Source organism: Alosa alosa, chromosome 13, assembly GCF_017589495.1.
Source record: "Alosa alosa isolate M-15738 ecotype Scorff River chromosome 13, AALO_Geno_1.1, whole genome shotgun sequence".
Taxonomy (NCBI): Eukaryota; Metazoa; Chordata; class Actinopteri; order Clupeiformes; family Clupeidae; genus Alosa; species Alosa alosa.
In genome coordinates, this window is record NC_063201.1 from 31,546,860 (window position 1) to 31,567,511 (window position 20,652).

The following is a 20,652-nucleotide window of genomic DNA, read 5'->3' on the forward strand; positions in this document are numbered from 1 at the left end:
TGCCCTTGAGCAAGGCACCTAACCCCCTCACTGCTCCCCGAGCGCCGCTGTAGGAGGTAGCTCACTGCGTCGGGATTTGTGTGTGCTTCACCTCACTGTGTGTTCACTGTGTTTCACTAATTCATGGATTGGGATAAATGCAAAGACCAAATTTCCCTCACGGGATCAAAAGAGTATATACTATACACACTGAAAACCATCCCAGCCAAAGGTGTGAGGTTAACTCAATTATCATATACATAGGACAAAAGGCTATCTGGGTAGAAGCCAGATTAATTTGCATTGAGACATTTCTCAATTGAGGACCTTTCTACCATTTTGCACTAGAATAAACCACTTTGCTGTATCAATCTGAAGAGAAAACCTTTCCTATTTTTTGTTACAACAGATAGCATCAACCAGTAGCCAATCATAACCAGTTTGCTATTTCTGGCCAAGATATCCTCTGATGAATGAATGAATTTGAAATTACCAAGATATAGTCTGAAAGTCTAAAATAGTCTGGTTAAGATTCATTTCATGAAACAATGAATGAATTTGAATATGAATACCATGTGTCCATCACATGCCACCAAGTATTAATCGGACTGAACGATTCTGTTCAACCTAGTTGACTATAACTTCTGGCTTAAGCAAACATGTGACGTCCAAGTCTAGCACAAGGTGCACTCAGTTCCCACAATTAGACACAGCACTTTTACCAGGTGAGAAAGTGGTGATTGGGGCCGTCTACATGAGAAAGTGTGTGTTCACACTGAGACGAATTCATCCAGGTGCTGAGTCTGCAGAGCTGCAAGTTCAAACAGACAACCAGAGACTCCCTTTCCTCCTTAAGTCTGTGGAATGTAGAAACACCTGGTTTGCATAGAAAGCCTCTTGTGCAGTAAGCTGATAATATGCTAACAACACATATTTGCTTCAAGTTCGGTATGTTTCATCCTCTATCTCATATATATATATATATATATATATATATATATATATATATATATATACACACACACACACATGCACACGTCACACATAATTATAGACCTTACTTTATTGAAAATTATTCCTTAACACTGTGTACAAATTATGTCTGCAAAAGAAATATAAGAAGAGAAAAATAAAATGGAAGAGGAAAAACATGGGATTCGTGATGCGCCTGGACAGGCGTGAGGATATCTTCTGACCCAGGCTAGCAATGTGGACTGGCAGGGGAGGGGTGGCTGCAGGTCTGTCTGACCCCTGGGGCAGGGTGGCGGGTTTGGTCCAGGTCCGATGGCTTAAGAAACGAAAACAGGTCGGGGGTCGAGGATCACGAAGACGTTCAGGAGCGTGTGTACTTGCCCCAGATGTGCAGCATGAAGACAGAGGCGATAAACAGCAGACTCATCACCAGGACTGGGACTGGCCCTCTGATAGATAGATAGATATAGAGAGAGAGAGAGAGAGAGAGAGAGAGAGAGAGAGAGAGAGAGAGAGAGAGGAGAGGAGAGAAAGAAAGAGAGAGAGATAAAGAAAGAGAGAAATTAATTAATGGCCGTCTCAGGCTGGATTAGGGTAGCAGAACACCTCCCCAAGTCACCGCTCTAGCGCTCACAAAGGCTCTCAGAAGAATCTCCACCTTGCCTGAAAGCACCATCACGTTTAAGTGTTTGTCTGTATGGCCGAGTGTCCATTTCTCACTCTTACAGCACCCCCTAGTGGAGGGTAGAACTAGCAACTGATTAACTGGCTTACATTCTTGATTTCTTTGTTCCCGGCAATGGACTTAACATCTAATCAGTACTGTGTTTGCCGAACAAGCATTTGAGCACCTTCTTAACAATGTAGAGCAGTGGTCCCCAAACTACGGCCCGCGGGCCGGATACGGCCCGCCACCTCATTTTGGGTGGCCCCCCAAAACATGTCCGTGGTATATAGCATCTGGCCCGCAGGGGAGTACGACATCGTCAAACTATAACATCCGTAATTTCCTCCATTCATTCTCTATGGCGGGTCTTAACAGTACACGTGTAATACTCTTTTTGTCCACTGGTGGTTGTCTTGGCACTGTTTCGCATTTACCATCGAAAACGGAATGAAATGTTTACATGGCATGATGGCAATATAAAGACAGCAAACAATGGTATTAAATTGCAGTAGCCTATGATTAAATGTAATGGAATATTCAACTAAGGTAGATTGTTGTTGTTCACAGCACTAAGCTATTTATGGTTACTGATATACTCCGAGTCTCTGGCCCTCTCTTAGTGCCAGGCATAGTGAGCTGGCCCTCAGAAGAAAAAGTTTGGGGACCACTGATGTAGAGAGTCAGTTAAAATCAATAGTCTTAATCATCATTTAATAGTCATAATAGTCACAATCATCTAATTACAGCAGTTGTTCAACTACCCACAGGAAATGCACCCCAGAATGAAGGGACTAATCATTTTGATCCATCTATTTAAAATATATTTTTATATCGATAGGACAGTGGAGAGAGACAGGAAGTGAGTAGGAGAGAGAGATGGGATAGGGGTCTAAAAGTTTAAAAGTAAACATACAAGTACAGGCATTGATAAACTGGGTGCGTCTACTTTGGTCAGAACCTGCCAAGTGACTAAATGGAGATGTGTTGCAGTGCTCTACCACATTACTTCCTAGGTGAGAGTTGTTCTGTCATTACAGATTCCTCTCTGACAGATGTTCAATGTCTCTTTGTGATAGACAGCTCAGGTCGATTCCATTCCTGACCCAAAGGACCAATCACAGGGCACCCTCTGGGTCATGTGACTGGATTAGCTGCGCAGTTGGAGGGGAAGAGGCTAACGAGAACACAGCTAACGAAGGGCTTTATTAGAACCCCTTCGTAGAGTCCCCCGGGTCGCTAGGCAGCAGCGTAACCATGCCGACTAAAGGCCCACCCCCCAGGCTTTAATTGATGTGACATTTCAGAACGGAACTTTAATTAAGCACACACACACACACACACACACACACACAGCTCTCCTCACACTCTGAAGACTTCAACAGCATTAACAGGCTGGTACACCTTGACCCTTAAACACATCCTCACACCAGTATCCACACGAAGGCATGCACCTACATAAACTGTTCATCGCCAGGAACACACACTCATTTTTACACACACCTCCGCACGGTTTGTATGGATCAGGAGGTGGCCTAAGAAAGAGGGTTGATATCCTGGCATTAACATTTCATGTTGATCCCCATTCCCATCATCCCCCACTCTTCCTGCATCAATTAAACATACCTGTGTGTGTGTGTGTGTGTGTGTGTGTTCGTAAGCAAGCTAGAGGATGAAGGAAAAAGGACGAAGGTTTGAACTCATTACAGGTTTTCATAAACCCCTAAATAAATGATTCCTGCAGCACGCCCCATTTACTCTTAGCACACCAGGGACTAAAAACAAGCACCAGTCCAGAAACATATGCAAGAGCGTTGTTGGAAGTGAATAGCCTCATGCACGCACGCACTATGACTTTGTATGCTTAGCTAGGCAGCATAGCTATGGGGGATGTAAAGTCATGGAGTTATATACATTCATTAAGCTAAAGATTGGCATGGTGTTATTTCAGTTAGCCTATAAGCTGGTTTGATGCTCAATGAGCTCAATGCAAATCAAACCAGCTAATAGGCTAACTGAAATAACACCATGCCAACCTCTAGGTATGGTGAAGGGTATGTGATTATGTAGAGCTATTTTAATTCCAAAGGCCAAGGGAACTTTATTAGGATGCATAGTATCCTGGATCCATGAAATAACTGGCCTTTAAAAATAAAAATCTGCCTGCCTCTATGGGAATTTAACATAGGGGTGCCAATACTTATGACCCCTGTATTTTAAGGAAGAACATTTATTTATTTATGATACATTATTCATTCAAAGAAAATTGGTGTCCTAAAAGGTTGGATATTTCCTCATTTTTTTACTTAAGGCATTAAGATCAATTTCCAAAAGATTTTATATTCCTCTTTTTAGTCAACTTTAGCATGGGTGCCAACACTTTGGACCATAACTGTATGTGTTTAAAAGCTAAAATGTCAGATAAAGGGATGAAGATGTGGATAAGTGAGATTATTAATAGGGGTGTAACAGTACACAAAACTCATGATTCAGTATGTACCTTGCTGTTGAACTCATCACGGTTTGGTTAATTTCTGGTACTGTAAGACATAAGTACTGCTAGCCTAACATTCACTAACAATATTGCTGATGCTCAAAAGATATGAGCAGGGATAGTATTTTGAGAAGGTGTCAAATGTTTTTGGTGTAAACGGACATATGGTCTGCCACCTTATATGTTTGTGTGGAAACTCAAATATGAAACATGGTCCGCATGCAAAAAAAGCCTACTGTTGATTACTGTAAAAGACAGCATTTGGTACATTCGGAAGACGTCTGTATTGAACCTAAACGGCTACAAATCCATGTAGCTTTGCACCCCTAGTGTTTAATCAGTGTGCAGTAATGTTAGTGCCAATGTGCAGTGGTCTGTAGCTTAACTTAAGTGTTCAGGAAGCTAATGTGCTGTAGGAAGTTGGTATTTGTGCACTACGTAATAATTAATTTAAGTAATTCAACATTACGTATTGTTTTGTTACATTTATATAAAAACATGAAGAACCATCTATTCCATACATCACCTACCAAATTTTAACATATAATATTCCTCCTAATTAACTGTTCAGATTTAATAAAATATATATTTTTATCAATTCTTTCTATTAATTAATTTTCTTTCCTTCCCTTACCTTCAATATCCTCAAAACTACTGAAAATGGAAGTGGACTTCCTTGTACTTTACATCACTTATATACTGGAGCCAGTTCAAAATCAAAACGTTTTGCACCATTTTCCTACCTGCCTACATTTCCTACATGTTTAGTGCTTTTGAGGTGCTATCCTATCTACAAAACTCGCCATATTAAGAAGGCACTGAGCACAGAAAATCCACCTAAAGTTATTTACAGATGAGAGATAAGAAAAGTTCAAATGAAAATGAAACCCATATTGAAATTGATTTCATCAGGCTCAGAACAAAACCTTGACTGCCTGCACACAGTGTTCAGAGCACCATTGCTTACATTGAATCATATGCTTTGCAATGTTTTGCCCATCTTGAACTTAACCAAATATACCAATAAATAAATATGAATGTAAAACTAAACATTGTGGCTTCCATGTCTTCATATTGCACTTCATGCGTAGAGGACTCATACATGTATCCTACGTATAGTAGGCAGGGCTGTACTGGATGAGTTTATGGCGGTGTTTCGTTCCACACAAATGTAAAATGATGCTGAAGCCACACTTTCAAGTGTGTGTCCAGTAGGGATCCTATACTTACACTTTAAGCCCTGGTGAGTCCTCAGTGTAGAAGCGCCACATGCCTCCTGTCCCTGTTGATGCGGTGGCTCTGCCTGCACTTCGTGTTCCACTGCTGGTGGCTTTCCTGCTCATACACAGACACGCACACACAGACAAGCACACACACATGAATGTACTGCTGCAATATTTATTTTGTTAAAGTCTAGGTAATAGATTGGCTAACATTCCCCAGCATAATGAGAAAACACATTGATGGATTCCATTTTCTTAGTCACACTGAATAATTACAATGTGCAACCAAATAAGAAACTGGCTTAATAATGTAACCTTCTTGCTCTTCTATGAGTCTTCTTCTCCTTCCCTCTCTTTCTCTCTTGCCATCCATCAATGGCATCTTAATAGGATTAACCAATCACCCAAACAAATCTCTGCCACTAACTGACTGAAATAACGACTTACTCAAGTTAATTATCCATGATTGTCTACAAGGTCTTCGCGTCAGAGTGGTGTCAGAATGTGAGTGTGTTACCAAGATTCTCACGGTGTTTACAACCGTAGTTGACTACATGTGTATGACCTTACCTCTGCCGCACTGTGGATCCTGCTGCCCGGGGGGCTACTGTTTTGCTGGGAGAGCGACTGGACGCTCCAACATTGGTGGCACTAGCAGCGGGACCAGGCTGTGCGAGAAATTTAACACAATTGACATATGATCACAAACGACACATATGATCTAAAGAGCCTTTAAAGATTAACTAACGTTGCATTTTAAGCTCAGTAGCACAAAATAAGTTAAAACCGGTCACAGTCAAAATAGCCACGTCTACAATTGGACCATGGACCTATCCAGCTCATTAACCGGCAAGACATAACAGTTCAGATCAGACTAAACCTGTAAGGAGTGTGTTACATGGAAAACAACACCACGCCGCCAATTTCTGAATCCATTAATGAGAAAATAAATGAATAGATACATAACGGCTTTAGCTAACTAATAGTCAGTAAACATCCAACGTCAAACGCTGACCAACTAGCTTGGTATTAACTTAGCAAGCTAGCAGCCACTCAGGTAACACCTAAGTCATCGATAGATACATATAAGCAAACACACTGCATTTACTCGACCCAGGAATTGACAACTTATTCAGAAAGAAATCTTAGGTTTTTACCATTCTGGCGATGAAGATATGTTACACAACACAACACAAGCAGGTCTCTTGAAAGCAGACAGAAAGGTCTTCTGTGGACCAAATCAACGCAACTGCTAAAAAGACTTTTTTGATGACGATTCCTTGGGAAAGGAAAGCCACGACAACATACTGAAGGACCCCAGGGCGGTCTTGCATAATGCCTGATAGCAATCAACATTGACAGCTCACTGACTTGAAAAGTGTGACAATTTGTTTTGAGTCAAATGCATTTGACCTCTGTAATGTATTACCTAAAAAAAGTGAATTTTCCATAGTCAACATTTCAAAATACCTTTATGCCTAGTTTAAGTTTTTAAATGCAAGGCAATGGGTTTACTGGCTCTCACGAAATGTCGTGCTCTGATTCGCCTGTTCTGCACATAGACGACATCTTGGCTCAGGCTCCGTCCATAGATTCCGTCCTTTACAACCCTTTTTTTTACTGTCTATGTTTACAACAGCATGGACATTGAGCCAACATGGCGTCCACGGCTTCTGGGATATTCCATTGACAGATTAGTTTACATTTGTCCAGGTGACCAAACCCAAGGCATTCAAGGTGCGTTTCATGAAATTGTTGTTGGTGTCAGCTTTCATATAACCATTAACGTTGGGTGTTATGCGGGTCAGTAGTTACTAGAAAACGTGCTTTCAGCTGGTCATATTTCTGTATTGAACAACTCATTACGTTAACTCATCTATCTAGAGGAACTCAGATGTAGATGAATTTGAGATTCCACTACACCGGTTCAGTTCTGGAGGTGATGTGTTGTAGGCTACGTAGGAACTAATGAATCCTACGGTTTGTAAAATTGTCAAACCATACTAACAGTTAACAGACTGATTGGCAAATCACCAGCTAATTTGAGCTAAACGTTTTGTATGGAAATCACATGTCAGGTGTTGGTGTGGGCCTAGCCTATACGTGTAGGCTAACTTAAGGACAGCGGATGTAAGTCATTTTACTGTAAGTCCTTTAAAGGGGACAGTGTCTTGGTGTGCTCTCATGCTTATTTTTTCTTGAGTGTTTTAGTGTGTCCAGTGGAAGGACTGTGTGACTGAGGTGATGTGAGCCTGGACCTCTGCTCATACTTGTTTTTTACTTGCTCTCTTTTACACCTTTTGTCATATTAGTGCTTTATGCTAACTACTACAATCAACAAGTCTTATAACTTAACATAGTTTTGTTGTTGCGCCTACATTACAAGTAATTTTGCATAGAAGCTGAAGCATCCACTAAAATGGATTTACGTAAACTAACTGGATAGAGTAACTTTTATTTCCATCCATCTGCACAGCCCCAGTGAATTCCATTCGCCCATATAATGAATATCAAGGCAAGGACACGTTCCCAGCTATCATGAGTAGACATGCATTGCATTTTACTATAATGTGTGCTCTCACTTGTTTGTGTAGAATGGTGCGGGTGGTGTTCCTGCATCCTGATCTGGGTATCGGAGGAGCGGAGCGGCTGGTGGTGGATGCAGCAGTGGCCCTTCGCTCCCGTGGTTGCCAGGTGCAGATCTGGACCGCACACTACGACCCCACCCACTGCTTCTCCGAGACATTGGATCTTGATCTTCGAGTGGTGTGTGTTGGAGACTGGCTGCCCAGAAGTGTGTGTGGTTACTTCCATGCCCTTTGCGCCTATCTGCGTATGATCTATGTGGCACTCTACCTGCTGCTTTTCATCGGCGAAAAGTTTGACGTGGTCTTCTGCGATCAGGTGATCTGTTATTAACATTCACCCACATTCACACAAGGTCCTGCATGTGTAAAATACAGACTGGATGTCATGTTTTGGTACAGTTAAAAAGTTTGTGGTCACTCAGAAATGTCCTTCTTTTCTAGGAATAGGACATTAAAATAACACCTACAGTAATCAATCAGAAATACAATGTAAATACTGTTAGTGTTGTAGATGTCTATTGTAGCAGGCTAATAATGCAGTTTCTTCATAAGCACAGAGAGGCCTATCAGCAACCATCTGTCTGGTGTTCCAATGGTACATTGAGGTTGCTAAACTGAGTTTTATCATTTTAAAAGGCTAACTGATCATTAGAAAAACCTTTTGTAATTATGTTAGCACAGCTGAAAGCTGAAAAGAAGCAATACAACTGGCCTTCTTTAGATGAGTTGAGTATCTGGAGCACCAACTATTGTGAACTCTATTAAAGAGTTCTGTCCAGAAACAGAAAAAAAATGTGTCTCAGGCTTGTCGTTCTGAGAATGGAAGGCTATTCCATGTGAGAAATGACCAGAAATGGCCAAACTGAAGATTTTACAATAATGTGTGCTACTCCTTTCACAGAAAAGCATAAACTGGCTTTAACCAGAATATGAGGAGTAGTTGGGGCAGGGGGGCAGTACACCACTGAGACAATTAGAGTGTCTAGTCTGAGAAAGAGATGCCTCACAGAGACTGACTGCTTTGTTTCATAATGCCCTCAAAACGCCAGTGTCAATGTCAGCAGAAGCGGTGAACCTCAGGATGCTGGCCTTCTTCTCTGAGAGTTGTGAAGAAAATTGCAATGCCATATGCTGTGGATGGTGCTTGATTGGCATCACTGTCCTTAGATTAGTTTAGATTAGATTATATCCTTTATTAATCCTTTAACAGGGAATTACAGTGTCACAGCAGCTTCAAGACAGACATAACACCATACTTTGACTCAAATATATCCAGACATAAAAAGTTAAAATAGAAGAATCTGCCATCTACAATAAGAGAACCCAGGTGTGACCCAAAGCTCAGCTCTAAACTATACAGTAAAACCATGCAGGGAAGAAGCAGTCAGCTGGTATTCTTTAGAGTAGGATGGAAATTGCTAAGTGAGCCCAAACATTTGAACAGCTCGTCCCATGCCAGATAAGCAATGCAGATCAGATGCACTCAAAGATTCGTCTGGGTTCACCCAGGTTAGTATTCTGCCCATGTCATTTGTGGATGTCAGAAACAAGCCAAGAAATTGTTTAAACAGCCAGTCACTCAGTCCTCAGACACTGACACTGTGGAATCTCCAGTCTGTAGTCTGTAGTCTGTTGAGGGTCACTGTTTGCTCCTGACAGAGCAGACAAATAGATGTTGTGCAATAGACAAATATCTCTAATGTACGTGTAGTCTTACTCTTTTGGACTCTCTGGCCCTCTCTCAGGTCTCAGCATGTATTCCTGTGCTGCGTCTGGCGCGCCAAAGGAAGAAGGTTCTCTTCTACTGCCACTTCCCTGACCAGCTCCTCACCATGCGGCACTCTCTGCTGAAGCGCTGGTACCGGGCCCCGCTGGACTGGCTCGAGGAGACCACCACCGGCATGGCCGACCGCGTGCTGGTCAACAGCCACTTCACCGCCAGGGTCTTCCGCCAGACCTTCCCACGTCTGCGGGACGTGCACACCGACGTGCTCTACCCCTCCCTCAACCCGGTCTCCTTCGACATCCCCATCAACGAGAGCCTGGACGGGCTGATCCCTGAGGGCCGAAGCCTGGTGTTCCTGTCCATCAACCGGTACGAGCGCAAGAAGGACCTCCCCCTGGCCCTGCGGTCACTGGCATCGCTGCGGGAGCGCCTTGGTGAGGGCGACCTGTGGGAGAAAGTGCACCTGGTCATGGCAGGCGGCTACGATTCGCGCGTTACGGAAAACGTGGAGCACCACAAGGAGCTGCGAGCGCTGTGCCGCTCATTGGGCCTGGAGGCCCATCTGACCTTCATACGCTCCTTCTCGGACACGCAGAAGGTCAGCCTGCTGCGGCGGAGTGTCTGCGTGCTCTACACGCCCGCCAACGAGCACTTCGGCATTGTGCCCGTGGAGGCCATGTACTGCGGCTGCCCGGTCGTTGCCGTCAACTCGGGCGGCCCGCTTGAGTCCGTCGCACACGGCGAGACTGGATTCCTGTGTCCGGCCACCCCGGAGAGCTTCTCAGCGGCCATGGAGCAGTTTGTCCGTAATCCGCGTCTCAAGCAGGAGTTGGGCCAGGCCAGCAGGGAGCGGGTCATCAAATGTTTTTCACAGCAGGCCTTCACCGAGCAGCTCCACAGGCATATCCTCAGCCTGACCCAATGACGCCATGGCAACCAACAAAGCCAGGACCCAACAAAGAGGATAACGTCGACCAAAGCCACAGCTGTTCCCATCACTCACCACAGGGGCATAGTTGACACCACAGGAGATGCTGATGGCTGATTCGCGTTTGCTCCATCATCTTGACCCAGTGTGCACCCAGTGCTTTTTTAATTGGTGATATTCTCCAAATAATAAAAGCTTCAAATAATATATAGTCACTTTTTTATAAAAAAAATAATTATAATAAAAAAAAATTAACTTGCTGCAAGACATCTTGCAAGAATTGAGGAATTGGGTTTGAAATGTTTACCACAAAGCATCCTAGGGAAGATTTAGCTGGATGTGATATTACAGGAAAATCTCAAAAAGACAACTGTTTGAAATCTCTTGATTTACTTTTTGGACCTGATGGATAATTCTGCTCTGAAACTTTGTCCAATTCTTTGTATCTTTCTAGGCACTGGTATGTTTTTTTTCTATCTGGAAGGTGTGTGTGAAGGAGAGCGAAAGAGAGAGATGTGTGGATTCATCTGTATGTCTGTCTGTGTGCATACGCACTGAATTCCTATGGGACTAGTGTAGGGGAACAGACAGGCTGGTGGAATCTCTCCCCATTAGGGACAAGAGTAGCCACAGCAGCAGAAGGGACAATAGCCCCCCCCCCCCTCCAACACCCCTCCCCACGCCAACCTCCTATTCCACTCTGCTCCCGCAAGCACGCGCTGCGCACCTAACGAACCGTCTGAGTCTGCCTAAAGAAGCCGTCTGCACATCGATCCCTCCCGTCTCCCTGCCTCACGTCAAGCCGCACCCCTCCCCCTCACCCGGCTCCCCGTCAGCCATTAGAGCTGCTGGCTCGGAGATCGATAGGGGGGAATTCTGGTGGTCCAGTGGGCAGTCGGGGGTCTGGGTCGATGGGAAGAATGGAACGGATGTTTGTGGCGGTGACTGGCCTGGTTTGTTCTTGCAGAGCATTCCTGAAGAAGTTTGGGTGTGGGCGCTGAGTGCACGGCCTGTAATGGTGGTTTGGAGTTTGTTACTTGTGTGCTTTCTGTCTTCGCCTCTCCCCCCTGATAGATTTGTTTTTCTGTTTTGATGCTGGGGATCAGGGGTCATGATTAAATGAGACCACATATATCTGAGATCTGAATGTATTGGGGACCGTACTGAATCAGAATGTGTGCATTCATTAAACTTAAGCTCTGAAAGTTTTGTGTTTGTGCTTCGTTGTCTGTATTCAAGTCTTGAATGAATCCAATGAGATATGGGAAACAGACAGAGTATAGACATTTAGAGACCCAGTAGAAACAGGTGAAAACTCTAGAAACAGTAGGCTTCAATGGAGTTCTTAATCAGGTGGTTTAGTTACAGTACATTCTGATGTCAACAAGATGTGTACTGTGAAATGACTAAATAGCAGATATCTTTCAAAGGAATGGGTTAGGTCGTCATTTCTTTGTTACTGGTGAAAAGACAGTCCAAACCATTCTGTTTTCTATTGCGGCTGGAACATGCACCGTGTTGTCACCCTTTAACACTTATAAATTACTCATGAGAGAGGGCAGACAAGAATGGTCAAACCGGTTCAGGTTGACAGGACAGTAACATTAACCCATTTAAGCCCAAATTTTCCCCAGACATACAAATATGCAAATATTAGCAACCCTTTGAAGTAATCAATAATTTTTATTTTTTTTTAAATGTAGAAAAGTAGATGAAAAAGTGAGTTTTATTACCGGTCACAATTGTGATAATATGCATATCCTCAATTAAAGGTTGCTCAAATTGCTTTTTTGTTAAAATAAAGGTATTCTGACAGGACTTTTCAAACTGAACACTGAGACCAATGGCAATACTAAATATGAAAAATATGTAAACATTGTTTATTTACCAGGAGCTTCAGCTCATTAAAATAGAACCCTGAATGTGTATGTCTGTGCATGCGTGTGTGTCTACATGGGGTGTGAGAGTTAGTGTACATATTGTGTGTGTGTGTGCGTATATATATATATATATATATATATATACGCACACACACACACACACACCCCATGCAGATACACACACAGACCATATACAACAACTCTCACAACAACACACAGACACAAACACACACACAGACATACACACACGCACACACAGACATACACATACACACACATATATATATGTGTACAAACATATTTGTCCTATGTTTATTTTAACATACTTTAAAAACCTTTTATTTGGGAGCTGTGAGGCCGTCATCCTCTTCTCAAGGTGCAACCAGGAAGTAAACAGCTCTGGTCATGTGACAATTTACTCAAAACATTTGACACTGCACACATTTCATTGAAACACTCTATTGTTTCAATATTTACTGAAAGAGTATTGGGATATTCCCCAGTTACAGTTTTAGAGGCTTATAAGTACTTTTTTTTTTTTTTTTGGTCACAATTGTTATTGACCGATGGGGTGAAATGGGTTAACTCAAATAATCACATTACATGAATGCTATGCAAGGTACACACCACAGATTGGTGGGCTAAAAAAATACATATATATATAGAGAGAGTTTACTTATCCCAAGGGAAATGTTGAAATCTTAAAAAATCTCCAGTGTAGAATTAGAAATATCTGTTTGCAGTGCTATGCATGGAAGGGCTAGAATTGGGTGTTAACAACAAGGTCCTATAGATCCATCCTACCTTCAGGATATCAACAGGTGATTTTTTTGTAGGAGACTGTTTTCTTCCCATAGAGTATTGTTTAAATGTTATAGCCTATACTTGAGTATTGTTGCTGCTGATGTGTAGGTAATTCATGTCCACAACCTCCCCATCTTCAGGAATCTTTTGAAAACATATCTTGGAAAATTTCACTCCCCCACCCCCAATTTATTTTTAAAAGTGAATCTGTCATATGTATTCTATATTCATAAAACATAAACTGAAATATTTCAAGCAATTTTTATTACCAATTTATTAAATTATTCATACCCTTTTTAAACAATCACTGGAAACATCTTTATTTACCACCACAGCTCTCAAAATGGTTCATATAATACCCACCAAGCCTCTTCCTGTCTCCACAATGATTGTAGGCTGCACCTTTTTAGCAGCAATCTGGGTTTTGAGGCAGGAATGACTATTTGCCATCACTTTGGCCTTGTGCTCACTTGTGACGGATTGAGGTCCGCTTTAAAATGTTGATATTGTTCTCTGTTCTATTTCTTTCTACCATTTCTTGCCTTATTTGGCTGTATGTTTTGGATCATTGTATGGTTTAATGGTCAAATGCTGCCTTTTGGAGCAGCCATGGCCTACTGGTTAGGGCTTCGGCCTTTGGGCTTGCAGGTTCGACTTCACTAATTCACTAATTCACGGACTGGGATAAATACAGAAACCAAATGTCCCTCACGGAATCAAAAGATATACTTACTTACTAACTTACATAGGCTACTATTGGGGCAGGTCTCTCGGCACACTGCCTGATCTTTTCCTCCTAATCTTAATGTAGCCTAGTTTTAGTGTTACCGTTTACTTTGAGAAAGTCACCAGGCCCCCCTGGTTGAAAAACGTCCCAAAATAATAATTTTTTCACCCCCACAATTGAAATGGACATGGTGTCATTTGGGTTTAATGCTTCCCTTTTTTATGCCAATCTCAGGCCATGTCCCTGGGTCAAAAAAATCCAGCGAAAGCTAAATTATTTGTCCAGCTGTGCCCTTATAAAGGTTAAGCTGAGTTGAGCATGTTTGGAGAAGAGTGGAGAAAAATAGAATGAGAATTCTTTCACCAATTCTGTGGTGGTGTCTTTTACTTAATAGCCATATTTATTGAAGTAATCTAAAGTAATCCTAAAGTAATCAGATTACGTTACATGTTTTCGGTAATCCAACTGATTACGTTACTAATTACAAAAATTGCCATGTAATTTGTAGTCAGTAATGGATTACAAAGTAATCTGACCCAACCCTGATTATACTAAATGGCTAGTTGCCAAGGCTACATAAAAAAAACAAACTACCAAAATCTACATAAAATATCTAAATTATTTTCAGGGATTAAAATTATACGTTGCTAAAACAGATCCCTGTCAAATTATTTCCATAGAGTCTAGGCTATGGTATCATTGTAGATTCCCAAGGGGAAAATGTGTCTTCTTAGTTGTACAAAAAACCAACTATCGCTTTTATTTTGAAACTTGTCTTAGCAGTTCTCATGTCTCTGTCATTCACGCCATTATCTTAGCTTTCAGACCCCACGTCCATTGGAATGGACATGACATATTTTTGGGTCTAAACCAATGAAAATCGGTGATTTCACCATTTGAATTATGCTTTGTTGTTACTGATTGGATCCTGATGACCCAGTCAGAATGCAGTTATGACCTGGAGCAGGAGTGAACACCTTTTTTCCCTCATAAATATTAATTTATGTTTATGCTAGCCTAATAAATTTGCACTCAGTATATTGCAGGTGATGATATTTGAAGTTAGTTTGAATATATTTCATAACAGTGTAGTACAGGATTTTTTTTTTTAAGTTTAATGTCCACCCCTAAATCATGCACTCATTTTACTAGATTGTACACTGGATTTAGAAAATTGTGTGCTCGGTTTACTAAATAGTGTGCTCCTTTTACTATTGTGGGCTCATTTAGCTAAATTGTGTTATTTTGCACAATGATTGCACATTTTAGTATAATGAGTGCACTATTTACTAAAAAGAGATGATTTAGTAAAATGAGCACACTAAAAAACGAGTGCACAACAGTTGCAAAGTGTGCTCGGAGCGCTCAGAGTGGCAATTTACGATGATATCTGCCTCCTGGAGGGTGCTATTGCAAGATTATCTATTTATCGAGAAAACATACACTCGTTTTACTAAATCATGTGCTCGCTTTACTAAATTGTGCACTCGTTTTGTATACTGAGCAACGGTCCAGTTCTGTCTCTCATTAGCCCAGGTAAGATGCTCTAACCTTATCCCCGATTCAGGAGTGGCTTGACACTATAGGGATGTGCCACTAGTAGCCGAGTTCCTGGACACGTCTGTGCATGGTGGCTCTTGAGGCAGACTTAGGCCTACGTTGCCAACTTTCTGATATGAAAATAAGGAACGGGGGTGGAATGTGGGGGTGTCGTGGGGAGAGGGGGTATATACACTTCTGTGTGTGTGTGTGTGTGTATCTAGGAAATATTCACTTGTTTTACTAAATAGTGCATCATTTTACAAAATTGTGGCCCTGTTTACTAAATTGTGTTAAATGAACACACTATAGCCTATTTACTAAAATGACTGGATAATATACTACAATCTAGTAAAATGAGAGCATAATTGAGTGCACAATTTGGTCAAATGCGCGCACATTCTCACAATATACAAATTTTGATACAAAAACACTCAAACCAAACAAAAACCAAACAAATCTGAAATGTATGAAACTGAACTGGCAGATATCACAGAAAAAATATCTTGTGATTTGGTTGCTTCAACTAAATGTAACAGCCTTAGATTTTCTCTCCATGATAATTTGTAAGGCTATTACATTTTCAGTAGGAGACTGGGTTGCTCTGAATTTGGTGAAGGCTTATTATCTCTTTTTCTGTCTCAGCAGCAAATAGGCTAGCCTAGTTGTTTATCTTGCATAGATGCACTGTAAAACTCTGAGCAAGACATGTCATCTCACGCTACTGCAGCGTAATATATGTGACTCCCAGTGGCTCAAATGTAAAGTGCATTCTCTGTTGGGAGAGTGATGACAGACAAACCGAGAGGGATAAATGATAGCAGAAAGGTTTCCCTTTATCTCATACAAATCATGCATTCTTCGTTCATAGTCTAATTTATAATATTGATCTGTCATGGATTTGCACCGAGTTGATTCTCTAAAATACCGAACAAAATGCGTTCCGTATCAGTTCAATACGGAAAACATATTTTTCCTTTCAAATATGGAACGATTCTGTATTTTACAGAACGGTTGGCAACCCTATGCAGACTCCAGCCTCAGTCCACTCCTTGTGAAGTTCCCCCAAGTTCTTAAATTGGCTTTGCTTGACAATTCTCTCAAGGCTGCAGTCATCCTTGTTGCTTACACACTTTTTCCTACCACCCTTCTAGTCAACTTTCCATGAATACACTTTGATACAGCACTCTATAAACTATCAAATCAGCAGTCTTTCCCATAATTGCGGTTGTGTTTACCAGACTAAGGTACCCTGGATATCCAGAGTTCTCGCGAAAGCACACTCTGGCAATGAGCAATAATGCACGTTACTTTTACCCCTTGCATCCCGGGGAACCAATCAAATCGCTGTGTCTGATATAGGCAGGCCAGAGGCGAGCTAAACTGATGACGACAGCACTGCAACGTTGGAGGTCAGTAAACATTGGTCGTAGTGTTATCCAATTGCTTCGAAGTCCGGAATCATTCAGAGTAAACAATGGTTTAGTGTTATCCAATTGCGTGCAGTGAGATTTTAAAATGCATGCTTGGTGCCGCCCCTCGAGTTGGCCAATTACATTGTTCGTAGCCAGACCCTTAATCTTTCTAGATTACCAGGGTCTGGATTTTCCAGGCTAAGACTAAGGCCTTGTTTACACGACTACGCTCGTGGGTGAAAACTTTTGGGTTTTCCCCTTTTTGGGTTTTCACTTTTGGGTTTTCTCTTCAGATCGTTTCCGTCTAAACATAGCCTATGAGATTAAAGGCTCAGGAATCATTTCTGTATTATAACATTTTTATTCTAATATTTTGAGAAACTGATTTTTGATTTTCATGAGCTGTAAGCCCTAATCATCGACACTAAAACAAAAAACTTGAAATATTTCACTCTATATGTAATGAATCTAGAATATATGAAAGATTCGCCTTTTTTACATAAATGATGAGAAAAAAATAACCACGATATATATCCACGGTATTCAAATTTTTTGAGACCCACCTGTATATGGTCTGAGGCCAAAGTCTGTTGAAACAGACCTCCCTCTAGCACTGACTGACCTCCTTAATAACCTTTATCAACTTGTTATAGAGCGCCAAAACATTACGCATGTCTCATGGCGCTTTACAGAGTGTTAAACAATCAGAGAAGGCCCATGAGTAACACATCACACATCCATATCCACACCAGTCAAGCAGCCCAATCACACCCACTTGTGCCTGAAGTGTAAATGTACATCATCAGACAGGTCAGACTTTGGTAGTAAAACCTGGCCCAGTAGAAAATATTCCACAATAATCCCACCTTTTGGTTTAAAATCTCAACAATGGCTCTTAGTACCAATAGCAAGACTGCAGGTCTGAGCCTTTGGGGGCAACCTCAGGGTCAAGCCCTGAGTTCTTGTTAAAAATGTTTCCAGTTACAACAGAATGGGATATGGTAAAAACGCATATCGATATTCTGTGGAGAACTGGCAATTTTACAGTATAATACAATGTAATAAAAATATTAATATAGTAATGTTTAAGTATTTTTTTATATCAATGTAATTCAGTTGAAATAGGAAAACATTCAGACACTGCTATACAAAAACATCAGCAATATTGTCAATATTACAGAGTGGCAAATTCTAACAAAATAACAAAGCATTATATATAATATGGCACATACTACCGCACAGCCAACCCAAAACAAATATTCAGAATATTCAGTTAAAGAACTCTTATATATATTCTCCAAATACTCAGTTAAAGACCTCTTATATATATTCTCCATGCCTTCACACTTCTGCAGACTGGTTCACACTGGTGTGTCTGGGCACTTTGGGGCCTTGTGATGTCCGAATTTTACTCCCTGTTGTAAGTATCATATGTTAATCCATTTTGTTGGTGAAGCTCCAACATTAGTGCTGTGGATAAGCGTGAAACCAAACATATTTAGTAGAAGATAACAGCACACAGTGTGGAAACCCCCAACAGAATAAAAAATACCCCTGAGAGTACATCCATACTACAGCAAGCATGTGTAGGCCTAATGCATGGAAAACTCATTAAAGCTGATGATTCATGCACTCAGCTGTACTAAATAGCAGGACAATTAGCATTATAAATGACTGTTTATTTTATGTTCATTTGTAACCTTGTATATTCAGAAATGAAGTATTCTGTATTTCTCCCTTCAAGACACCTTTTGCCAGAGACGTTTTGTTATCAGAAAGTGCTGTCTTATAGACATGAGGAGAAAGATATTCCCAAAACATTTTAGTGTTACGACTACATTAATTATTCTTTGCCCACACTTTCATACATATGACAGTGTGATGTGTTTCATGGGCAAGAAAGATCCCTGACAAGAATCATTGCAGCAGCTTCACACTTGATTTTAAATACAGAAATTGCTGGTGCTTTCGAATTGGTTATCCCCTGATAGAGGTCTGTCTTATTGAGTAAGAGACAGTGAGAGAGGAGGCAGAGTCACTTAGAATACAATGGTCAGGTCAATAGCACTCTTCATGAGGATCAATACCTGCCCCTACCAGAGTGCCACCTTGACTGCAATCCTAGATTTCTTTTGAAAGTGAAGGACCCTAGACAGCACATCTTCTGAGCTGTCCGAAAGCAGACGTCAATCCATGCCGCTATGGACTTCTACATTTTTTACATAACCTCCTCTTGCAATTTCTCTTAGGTAGCTCTGCAGTTGGGCCCGAGAGGCACCAGAGACCCGCATTTTGTGTGTCCTGGAAACCGGTGATAAGAAACGAGGTTCTAGCGCGCTTTGCGGGCATGTAGCCTATAATTAATTATCCTGGGGGAGTGTTTTTTTTTTAAACAGACTTTAATGCGGTAACGTGAGACGGTCAGATGCATAGCCACGCGACCAAGCATTCGTTTTGTAGGCAGTTTGAGGTCGCGAGCCCTTGTGTCCGCTCATTAGCACTCACTGGTATTAAATATGAAGGCGTATTTTTATCCACCCAGCTGATTGCGCTTTAATCATGCATTAAAACACAGAGAATAGGCTGCAAGCATCGCAAACGCGTAAATCAACCGCCTAGATAAACCAGGTCAGGTAAGCACAACCTTAGAGAACGGCACGGTTAAGTGTCAGCTATCTGAAGGATGTGTTCGCACGTGTGGCACACAGTGTAAGTGAGGCTTCCTCGCTAGGCTGACAGGTGAAAGGTCTCCATTTGTATTCACACAGAGATCGTCCTTTCACATGGAAGTTGGAACACGTTAACAAATTATGGAGTTCAGCTTTTTACTGCTTCCATAAAACACTGGGGTGTATTAGCATATATCTCGTAAGGGTTATCCGTGATTTACACGTGCAGCGTAAAACAATCTCAGGGGGAGTTTTTAATAAAGCAATCAATAACGTGCGCGCGTGGCCGCATAACGGGCGCAGTGATGGGCTCTATAAAAAGATAAATTACATGCAGTGGAAAAGACACGTTATGCTTGATGCAGGAATGTCAAAAAGTTTGTTAAAGACATAGCTGCGCTTTTCAAATTATTTTTAATGTGAAATGGACAGTTTCCCCTGTGTGTCTAGTGGGGGTGGGCGGATGCGGTGTAGATGGCTTTAGGCAATCTGGCAGGTATCCAGTCCTCAGTGAGCTGTCAGTCAAGCAGTGGCACATTACATATTCACTAATCATACTCTCTCTCTCTCTCTCTCTCTCTCCCCTAGTCCTGCCATCCCCCATCAGTCCCCCCTCCCCTGAATGAATATGCCTCTTAGCATAACCACAAAGCTTCCCACCCCTCCACAACCACTACACACACACACACACACACAAATGTACATGTAGAAAAGCTCATCTAAACCATCATTAATCTCCATTTGTGTGTGCGTGTGTGTGTTTGTGTGTTTGTAAATGTGTGTTTCTCCCACTGTGTTTATGTGTTTGCATGTGTGTCTTAGAGAAAACAATTTCTGTCTGGCATCATGGGAATTTGTGCCCCCATCGTAGTAACACCAATGCCAGTGAGACCGTGGCCCAGCTGGAGAACACTTCACCTGAGAAGCAGCTGGGGGGGGCAAGGGGGTCATGTCAATCAATCTGGTGTGTGAGCGCGCTCATTTAGCGGGAGACAAAGCCATGGCACTCACTCAAAGCAGCTCAGAGACGGTGCTACTGATTGA

At 41.7% G+C, this 20,652-nt stretch overlaps 2 protein-coding genes across 5 annotated transcripts; one reads left to right on the plus strand and one right to left on the minus strand.

Moving 5' to 3' along the window:
* Window positions 1–1,027: 1,027 nt before the first annotated feature.
* On the minus strand, window positions 1,028–6,630 carry sec61b (SEC61 translocon subunit beta). The gene is made up of 4 exons (XM_048260930.1): window positions 6,490–6,630; window positions 5,903–6,000; window positions 5,340–5,444; window positions 1,028–1,400 (listed from the first exon to the last, which is right to left on the minus strand). Exons 1-4 carry the CDS (start codon window positions 6,490–6,492, stop codon window positions 1,313–1,315), a joined length of 294 nt encoding a protein of 97 aa, XP_048116887.1. The 5' UTR covers window positions 6,493–6,630; the 3' UTR covers window positions 1,028–1,312.
* A 302-nt stretch (window positions 6,631–6,932) lies between these two features.
* alg2 (ALG2 alpha-1,3/1,6-mannosyltransferase) lies at window positions 6,933–11,779 on the plus strand. 4 transcript variants are annotated; one of them, XM_048259986.1, is made up of 3 exons: window positions 6,933–7,069; window positions 7,927–8,236; window positions 9,666–11,779. In XM_048259986.1, exons 2-3 carry the CDS (start codon window positions 7,928–7,930, stop codon window positions 10,569–10,571), a joined length of 1,215 nt encoding a protein of 404 aa, XP_048115943.1. In that variant the 5' UTR covers window positions 6,933–7,069; window position 7,927; the 3' UTR covers window positions 10,572–11,779. The 4 variants fall into 4 exon arrangements, with proteins under 4 accessions (XP_048115943.1, XP_048115944.1, XP_048115945.1 ...); XM_048259987.1 differs by lacking the exon at window positions 6,933–7,069 and adding an exon at window positions 7,099–7,135; XM_048259988.1 differs by lacking the exon at window positions 6,933–7,069 and adding an exon at window positions 7,149–7,477.
* Window positions 11,780–20,652: the final 8,873 nt, after the last annotated feature.

What these genes read in the sequence shown, in the direction of transcription:
- sec61b (XM_048260930.1), bottom strand. An exon ending in GGATCCACAGTGCGGCAGAG is followed by an intron (nt 5,445 to 5,902) that starts GTAAGGTCATAC and finishes GTGTATGAGCAG; the next exon opens with GAAAGCCACCAGCAGTGGAA. An exon ending in GACTCACCAGGGCTTAAAGT is followed by an intron (nt 1,401 to 5,339) that starts GTAAGTATAGGA and finishes TCTATCTATCAG; the next exon opens with AGGGCCAGTCCCAGTCCTGG.
- alg2 (XM_048259986.1), top strand. Translation starts at nt 7,928, where the DNA reads ATGGTGCGGGTGGTGTTCCTGCATCCTGATCTGGGTATCGGAGGAGCG. An exon ending in ACGTGGTCTTCTGCGATCAG is followed by an intron (nt 8,237 to 9,665) that starts GTGATCTGTTAT and finishes GCCCTCTCTCAG; the next exon opens with GTCTCAGCATGTATTCCTGT.